The 9,883-nt window shown below is 43.2% G+C and overlaps 1 protein-coding gene across 1 annotated transcript; it reads right to left on the bottom strand.

Moving 5' to 3' along the window:
• Positions 1-1,256: 1,256 nt before the first annotated feature.
• On the bottom strand, positions 1,257-3,649 carry LOC147880782 (uncharacterized). The gene has a single exon (XM_087370504.1). It carries the CDS (start codon positions 3,553-3,555, stop codon positions 1,453-1,455), a length of 2,103 nt encoding a protein of 700 aa, XP_087226630.1. The 5' UTR covers positions 3,556-3,649; the 3' UTR covers positions 1,257-1,452.
• Between the last annotated feature and the right edge of the window lie 6,234 nt (positions 3,650-9,883).

Genomic DNA, 9,883 nt, shown 5'->3' with positions numbered 1-9,883 from the left:
AAGCAAATATCCTTCATATTCGAAGGGAACCCCTAGAAGGGGTCACAACCTACAAATACTTGGAACTTGAGATTGAGAACTCTAAGTGGAAGAGTTATGGGAGGTTTGAAAGCCTTTTACAATTTCCAAAACAAATACAAGAAAGAAAATCTATGGAGTTTGGGAATGAGGAAGTTCTTGTACAAAATGATTGCTCAAACAGTGGTCCTCTATGGAAGCCTAGCCTGGGCACCTAGACTCTCCATAGAATATTGGAAAAGAGCTGGAATGATTCACAAAAGGTTTCTCATAGGGAGAAGGGAATCATAGTGCAAACCTACATCCTCGTGCTAGCAAATATAGGAATGATACCCCTCAAAGGGGAAGTTCTATGTCAACACATAACATACCTTCACAAGGTGTAAAAGATGGATGCAAGCAAACTCCTACACAAAGCCATGGAGGCAACAAAAAGTACAGGATGGCACAGAGGAGGGCACAAGTGGATGGAGCGATGGGGGCTACACGCTGTGGATATCCTAGAGGCTGAAAGGGACATCAGACAGATAAACAAAAACTGAATTCTAACAAGCAAGAGATCAAACCAACGGAGAACTACGAAATGCAGGATACCTCGTGAAGATATCTCAAAGTTTAGATAGGTGAAGAAAGGCAGATGGACTAGACCAAGTATTTCAAGGGAGGCAAGATTCTGTAAAAATCTTCCCAACAGGGGAAATAGAAAATGAAGACCACACAGCCCTTCACTGTAGAGCATAAATGCTTATCAGGGAAAAGTACAGCAACAATGCCCTCAACCTTAGGGTCCTTATGAGTGAACAAGCCAAGCAACTAGTTGCATACCTGAAGGAAATATTGGGACACCGCAGTAAAATTCTTGACATGACCAATCTGCTGGCCAAGCACATAGGAACAACTTAAGAATTTTTTGAAATTGTATTAGACGGATGAAAGAGCTACCAACCCTTTGATAGCGGTTTCTAGTCCCACAGATCCTATAGGGTCTCAAGCAGACTTGAATACAATCATATAATATCATATCCCCTCTCTCTCTCTCTCTCTCTCTCACACACACACACACAACACAAACAATGCATGCAGGCATCTATAACAATTGTGCCAATTGTTGAAATTACTACTTTAGAATGGCATCACCTTGTGTACGCTGTCAAGAGAAACATTGCATTGTCAGGAAAGGATGCATCTAGCATGTCAAGCAAAGGCATGGCTCAATCAGCTCCATCTCATCTCACAACGTAGACACCCTGAGATCAGCTAAAATCCATCAACGGAGCACCTCTCTCATAATGGCTAAATGGTTTTGGCGTTTATTGCATCAACGGGAATTTGTGTATCTGATTCTCTTCAGAAGCAGGAGTACCATTTTGATCTCACTGTGCTCAATCAGCTTCACAATGTAGACGCCTTGAGATCTCAGCTGGAGAAAATCAGTTACGCAGTTTCCTTTGATGCAATAAACCTTGATATCGTTTGAGCTTCTGCTACTTTATCCTCTTTGAGAAGACAGTCCACCAAAACTTTACAAACGTGGATGCTAGGAGGACTTCTCTTTTGTTGCATCCTCTGGTAGAGCTGATAAGCCTTTTCTACTCTGTTGATGATGCAAAGCCCACAAAGCAAGGTCGTGAAGGTCTCATTGTCAGGAGTACACCCATTCGCTTTCATTGAATCCAAAAGCTGGTAGGCACAATCGACTTTGCCTGCCTGACAAAGACCAGCCATGAGGACATTGTAAGTAGTCAAGTCAGGAATACAGCCTCTCGATGCCATGTCCTTCAGTACATCATAAAACCTAGAAGCATCCAAGTCACCAGAATTGTGGAGCCCATCCAGCAGATTATTATACAAGTTAACAGAAGGAGCGAACCCCTTTGCTAACATGGCCTCAAAGACCTGCACTGCGTCCCCCATTTTGCCTCTCTGGCAAAGGCCATCGATCAGGAAAGCAAAGGTAGCGCCATCCGGCCGATGACCTGCCGTCTCCATCTCCTGGAAAAGCTTGTAGCCTTTATCAACCTCATCTGCTTTGCAAAGACCGCAGACAAGTAAATTGTGTGCAGAAGGCTCCAAGAGAAAATCTTTTGATTTCGTAACTTTCCATAGCTTATAGGCTTTATGAACATGGCCTGCCTGACAAAGACCACCGATCAGAAAATTGTAAGTCGCCTTATTTGGAGCGCAACCCGTTTCCTCCATCTCTGCAAAAATAATGCCTGCCTTTCTGAGCTGTCCTTCTTTGCATAGGCTGCTGATGAGTGCATTGTAAGTTTCTACATCGGGATGAAGGACCTTCCCTATCCATTGATGAAGCTTCAGGGCCTCAGAGACCTTCCCTGATTTGCAAAGACCATCCATAAGTGCACTGTATGTAACATAATCTGTGGAGTAGCCTCTGTCTATCATCTCATGGAATAGCTTCAAGGCTGCTTGTACTTTGCCAGATAAACAAAGGGGGTGAATTAGCGTACAGTAAGTGAACGGATCCGGACGACAGCCATTCTTAAGCATTTTTTTGTACATTCTGTAGGCATCTTCGAATTTCCCTCCCTTACATAGACCGTTGATCAGAATGTTGAACGTGAAAGCGTCGGGATTGCACCCGGCATCTATAGACTTGTCCATGAGCTGGATAGCTTGATACAAGTCACCTGACCTGCCAAGCCCATCGAGGAGTGTATTGTAGGTGTAATTGTCAGGGGCACAGCCAAACTTTTTCATGGCAGGCAGAAGGTCAAGCGCTTCCCGCACTCGCTTATTCTTGCACAGGCCAAAAATCAGTGTATTGAAGCTAGCAACGTCGGGAACGATTCCCTTTTCAAGCATTTCATTTGAAAGGACGGAAGCTTGTTCCATATCGGATGCCTTGCAATAGCCATGAATTAGCAAGTTATAGGTAATTACATCTGGAGCGTAATGTGTTTCTTTCATAGTGCAGAACACTTTACTCGCCTCTTCTACGTCTCCTGCCTTGCAATAGCCACCAATAAGAGTGTTGAACGTGATGACATCAACCAACTCGCCATTTTGTAATCTGGAGTTCAAAATATTTCGCGCATTCCCTAATAGTTTTGCCTGGCACAGACCATTGATGACAATGTTGATGGTCTGCAAGTTCGGCACGCAGCCGGCACGCAACATTTCGTCGTATACAGATAAAGCCGTCTCAAGGTTTGACCGCTTTGCCAGAACTCCAATGACAGAATTATACACGTAATAATTCGGCTTACACCCAAAGCTCTCCATTTTCTGCAAGACCTCCGTTGCCTGTTTGGTCATCCCAGCCACGCCGTAACTCTTCACCAGAATAGCAAAACCCTCGCAAGAAACCGCACCACCTTGCTTTCTCATTTCATTAAAAAGCTGCCAGCACTGCTCAAACGCTTGGCGATCGCCCAACATTTTCAAAACCGCATGGAAAGTCGGAGTCCTTTGTTTGGGATTCTTGTGCTGCACAAGCCAAGTGAGAACTGTAGCCACGCGCCCGAGGCCACACTCCAACTCGAGCACTTTCTCCACGGCTTGCGCAGTGGCCATGGAGGGTAAGAGTCTAGTGAGGTGCCGGATCTCCGCCTCTTTGTTGGCGTCCCATGGCTTCTGCTTGAGCGCCCTGCAGATGCTTTGGAGCGTTCCCGAGCACATCTCCACACCATTTCATACATGCGCTAGCTTTGGTACATTTTGCCTTTATTTGAGAGAAAAAAATAGGCAATTTTAAATTCTCTCCCAAATGAAATTATGAGATGATACAAATTGTTTGAGCTCGTTAGCATTAACAAAAGCACAAATGATAGTAGGAAGGTTCTTCTACTAGATGAGACAATGACACCTCCAACAATCACTCCACTCCTTATAGTGAATTGTATGGGCCAAAAGAGGGTGAAGAGAAAGAGCTAGCCCTCATCATAGAGAATCCAAGCTTATGAGCCAAAACCATTGATGATTTGGTATACTATGAAAGGCATGATAGAAAAAGATATATAGAATTAGAATGAGCACTATAGTGCCACAAAAGGAGGTCCACACATGAAATATTCCTTTTTTTAGCAAACGCACACGTGGTCCTATGAAAAGGAAAAGAGGCAAGACTTTTGCACAAATACTGTACGCTTAGATCAAGGATACACCAAGCTTGGTTTGCATGTGTTTGCTGTGGTATACTAACATTTTCTTTGAAACTAAAACGATTGAACAAAACATGCCAATAGCATCGAAAACAAGTTACACTAGTAAAATGGCATATAAGCTTGCCTTATGTCAATTCACATTCCATTTCCTCAAATACAAGAATTAACATATGAGGGTCAATTGGGGCTGTGTGGTAGTGTTGTCAATGTGTTCGCAGATGTAGACAGGGACCAAAGTACATTGCCTTGTTTTTTGACTAAGCATGGAACTGTTGTAGTTGCAATAAGGCGCAAACTCCATGAACAAATCTGGAGAGGGGAGGGGAGGGGAGGGGAGAAGAGTGGAAATGAGGAGAGAGGGCACAACTAGAGGAGAAGAGTGGTGATGACAGAGAGCACACCACAAATGACTAACTACACTAGATTTAGTTGAAGATAACGAAGATATACAAGTCCCTTTGGAATTTGGGTTAGGGTTCCCAACGCTTGTGCCTTTGGTTATTTGGACAACCTTGATATAGCACCTTGACCAAGGAAAAATGCATATCCTTGAGTGGATCTCTTGGTCTCATGATCTCTTGCATAGTCACTATCATAGTATTCATGCAACCTTAGATGACTTCCTCTGTGTTCTATTCCAAATTGTCTTGTACCTCTAATGTACCTTAAGACTCTTTTGGCTACATTCCAATGAGACTCTGTTTTGGATTTGCCATAAACTATGCAAGTTAGATAACTGCATAACAAATATCTAGCCTTGTGATAGTCAAATATGTAAGAGATATGATGAGCTACCAATAGTACTTGTCATTGACTATAGGCTTTTCTAGATCTTTTGTAAGTTTCAAACTCTACTCCATGGGAGTGGATGCAATATTGCAATCTACCATATGAAACTTCTTTAGGAGACTATCCACATGTTTTTGCTGGCTCATGAAGGTGTCGTCTGAGTTTTTCCAAAACTCAATTCCAAGACAATAGTGCATAAGTCCAAGATCTTTCATGTCAAACTCTACAAATAAGTCTTGTTTCTGCTTGCTGATGAAGCTATGAAAGCTTCCTATCCCAATTAGATCATCTACATACAAAAGTGCAGTAGTGATGTCTTCCCCTTGAACTTTGTAGTAGAGAGTATGAAATGCATTAGACTTCATGCATCCCAAATTAGCAAAATTCTTTTCAAATCTGCTATACTAGATTTTGGGTGCTTGTTTTAAGCCATAGAGACTTTTCTTGAGATGGCAAACCTGATGCTCTTTCCCTTGTTCAACATACCAACAATTGCCTGCTGATAGTTGGTTGCTGTGTGTAGACTTTCTTCTCTACGTAACCATTGAGAATAGCATTTTTGACATCTTCTAGTTAATAGACATTCCATCATGAGCATCGCTAGTGATTGTTCACAGTTCAGCTATATCTTCCAAAAGTTCATGCTACTATATTGAAAGTTGGAAGCAGAATGAAAGAGATAGTGATAGGTTTTTTGTCTATATTAGGACAGATACAATAAAATGTGGCAAAAAATATTCTATATATTATAAGCAGTAAAAAGTAGTTACAACTAATCTCGAAGCTCTACATGGAAGTAATAAACGAAAAGTATTTTTAGTGAAATTAAACTATAGTTGAAAATGAAGTTTTGCATATTATCACTTCCAAAGGACCATTATAATTACTACCAATTGGTAGCTCATTGCTATCATTCCCACTATAGAACCAAAGGAAAGCTCGTGAACTATAGACATGAACTATAGACAAGTCCCTTGTGCATCCAAACTGTAGGTTGAAGTATTGTCCGAAATGTATACTCCATGACAGACAAGATTGGTTGCATTACATGACTTTTAAGGACTGAAAATACCCAAGGGAATCAAAATTGTGGGTCCAAGTATTGGGCAAAGGCACATTCCATTAGATTCAAAGCTGTGTAAGTTGCCAAGGAAATTGAAGTTGTAGGTCCAAGTATTGGACAAAGGGTACATTCCATTGGATTCAAAGCTAGTAAGTTTTCAGCATTCAATCCTGCAAGGACCATGAATTGTTGCCAAGCAGCTACTTTGATACTCCAAGTACAATAACTAGTGCTGATTGATTGCAAGTACAACAAAGTGCTACCAAGAAAGAGTTGTAAAGAAAGTCTCCCAACAATATGAAGGAAGAGTATTATCCACCCAATCTAAATGTGCTTTGTTCCTCCCTTCCAAGTTCCATCCACCCTCCACAATTTCTATCCATCTCCACCACCACCACCACAACTTTTGTCCATCTCCATTCAAGAGTGACTGCAAACCATTGGATACCTTTATGTGCTGATGAAGATGTCTTGATCTAGTTGATGATGCCTTGTTAAACAATTCTAATGTGCTGATGAAGTGTTGCCCTTTGAGTATACTTTGACAAAGTTTCTCAATAATATTCAAAATTGTTGTAGAAGTATTGCCTTTAAACTTGTTGTTGAAGATTGCGAACAATTCTGATATGTTTCTCTTTAAGATAAGACTAGTCTCTGCAGGCATCCTTCTCTGATCGGCACTATGATGCATCATTTGTTCTTTTGTATCATGCTTAATGGCATTAATGGCATGAGAAGGGGAAATTTTGCGATCATCCTCAAGGTAATTCCAGGCATCTTCAAAAAATTGGATCATTTCAACAATAATCCATCCCAATGCATACGTATTATATGACATGTATATCTACCTCTTAGTGCTACTTCCTGTAGCATGGGTGCAAGCCATTTTTCCGCCCATGCTCTTCCTTTTTCCAGTGAGCTTGCTCGGCAAAGTTGGCATCTGTCTCCAAAGACTGCTTCTTCAAATGCTTGAATGCCTTTTGACTCTCCAAGAATTCCATGAACATGCCCCAGTCTATGATGCCTACTCGACATCTAGACTTTCCAACAAAATCCAACAAGATATTGCTTGGGTGTAGATCTGTGTGCATCTACCTTCCAGTGTGTGTAGCCTTGCTATACCATCCACCAGTGCATGGATGATATGGAGGAGATTCTCACAAAAGACATTGACCCCGAGCAATATATTCCTTTCCCAATGTAGCTTGGACTCCCTCGATTGGTGTTGTGGCCATCAAATCCACTCCCCCCCTTAGAACATGGTGGAAGTAGTGTGTGAACCTACCCTGTTTCATTGGCAAAATCTGAAAGAGCTACAACATGCTACTGCCATTAAAGTATGGCATGATGGTCCACAGTGGCTCTTCTTGGGTTGTTGCGATCACACAGACAAGGACAAGGTGTAAATTTTGTATGAGTTGTTCTCTCCTTGCTTCTTGTATACACATCCCAATATTACCCTTGTACTTCTTTCTGACATATTCCATGTGGTATGGCAACCCTACAGGTCCTACCAAGTGCACTTTAAATATAGTGCCATAAGTGCCTGAGCCGATTTTCTCACCAACTTGTATCTCCCTCTCTGTGACATATGACAAGTGTGACACATTGCTTATGTTACTAGCCACGTATTGTGACTTTTGAACCTCATCACCTCTCAATGGCTGAGAGGATGTAGAGGCTGGTTGCTCTTCACCTATGGCATGAGATGTAGCTTGCCCATAAGCGGTTGTAGCCTTTTTCTCCTAGCTCTTAGCCATTGTGACCTCATGATCTGGTGTAAGCACCTTACTCTTGTGCTTGGCCCGTGCACCCATCCATTGTGTTACCTTGAAGACATCAAACTTTTGTGCAAGAGTAGGGTCTACCTTGCATGCTTCAATGAAGCAGGTCTCTACATTCCCAATAAAGATGTCAACCCAAAGCATAGCATCTGACTAGCAAGGTCATCATGACCTTAAGACTGCAAACCTCTCTTAGCATCATGAAGGATCCTCCTCTTCATAGTGCTAAATACCTCTAGACTAGACATGTTTGATTCCATCTCACTCTCCTCCATGTTGCACATTCTAACAAAAAAGGCTTTTGAATGCTTTTCATCACTCTCTTGTGCTCGCACTTACTTAGCTCTTCCCCTACTTTTCACTTAGTTCTGGTGGTTGATGCTATGCTTACAAGCAGATCTTACTGTGTGTGCAGAAAGCTTGATTACTTGACTCTAGCAAAGAGCTGCATTTTGCTACAGAGTAGTGAGTAGGTAGGCATGTGACAATAACTCCCACCCTATGCATTCTTTATTATTTTACATGAAATGTTTAATGATCATCTAAACTACTATAAAACTACCTTAAAAATAATTTACCCCAAGAAAAACTACCTTCTAAAGTTGGTGTGCTTAGCTCACTGAAGCATTGCTCACCATTGGTTGACCACCCTTAATCTATTCACTACTTTTTGCTACTGGTACTCGTGAAAGGTTGCACCACTTGTGACTGCTTGCTATGAGAGTTATCCAATGAGATGCTCACACACCATACAAGTACCATATGGGCTTTCTCCTATATTGGTGAGTGCATTTTCCCTTTGTTGGTCTTAACCCGAGGTCCAACATTTCACCTCAGCTTCCTTTAACTGGGTCCTCATGGTTTTGGCCTACTAGGTACTAGTCACTCCTCAAATGTTGAGGCATGAGGGTTGAAGATGCAAGGTCATCTTATAGGATTGCACATTGTCAAGGAGGGATAGTAGGTGGACCTGTGCAGATTAGCGTCCAGCCAGGAATTCAAGAGGATGATGGGTCTAGAGATGGAGAGTCAAAGGGGTTGTGAGACTTCACCTGCTACTCACAAGGGGAGGCCATGAATAGAGAGAGCTAATGTCCAATGGTGGCATATCCTAATGAATTAGCTAATCCACTCATTATAACTCGGTGACGGGGTCCTCAATTGGGTTGTAGATTCCCAACGCATTATCAAAATGGGTCCATACCATCGAAAGAGTGTGACTTGCTCTTTCTACTTTGTAAGCGGATCCTTACATAGATCGTGTATGTTGTTTTGCATAGTTGCCACCTCGGTAGTGTGGCTACATATGAGTTTTCCAACTCTTGGAGTATCTTGGCATAGTAGTATGGTAGCTCAAGCATGGAGGGCTTAGGGAGTTTGTGGCTTCAAGCAGCAATGAGGCGTCATCCAGTCTTGAAAACATTGTGTTGGTGTGCTACTTAGGCTTGGACAAAAAGATTAAAGGTACGTATGATAGGGTGATATATTGAGATTTTAGGTTGGAATGGCCCTAATATGCCCTATTGGACAGGTTGTGGGGGAGCAAGGGGATTGATCTCAATTTCTTAAATCTGTCGCCAAGCCTTGTCATTCCCTTCCCCCCCACCTCCACCACCCATTCCCTCCCCCCCCTTTTTTCCCTCTTTCCCCCCATCTCCACCTCCACCCCCCATTCCCTTCCCCCCACCTCCACCACCCATTTCCCCCCCTTTTTCCCTCTTTCCCCCCCATCTCCACCTCCACCCCCCATTCCCTTTCCCTCCATTTCCACCTCCACCCCCCATCTCCATCTCCACCTCCACCCCCCCCCTTTTCCCTCTTTCCCCCCCATTTCCACCTCCACCTCCACCCCCCCTTCCCTCTTTCCCCCCCATCTCCACCTCCACCCCCCTTTACCCCCTCCACCCTCCCCCCCCCCCCCGTTTTTTCTCTTTTCCCCCCATCTCCACCTCCACCCCCTATTCCCTTTCCCTCCATCTCTCCCCCCCCCTTTTCCCTCTCCCCCCCCATTTCCACCTCCACCCCCCCTTCCCTCTTTCCCCCCCATCTCCATCTGCATCTCCACCTCCACCTCCACCCCCCATGTCCACCCCCCCCCTTTC

This window comes from Dipteris shenzhenensis, chromosome 32 (assembly GCF_047967505.1).
Source record: "Dipteris shenzhenensis isolate YYH24624 ecotype China chromosome 32, Dip_SZ_1.0, whole genome shotgun sequence".
In the NCBI taxonomy this organism is placed as follows: Eukaryota; Viridiplantae; Streptophyta; class Polypodiopsida; order Gleicheniales; family Dipteridaceae; genus Dipteris; species Dipteris shenzhenensis.
This window is presented reverse-complemented; position numbering and strand designations above follow the sequence as displayed.

Excerpts from the sequence above, each read along its gene's own strand:
- LOC147880782 (XM_087370504.1), bottom strand. The coding sequence starts at position 3,555 with ATGGCCACTGCGCAAGCCGTGGAGAAAGTGCTCGAGTTGGAGTGTGGC.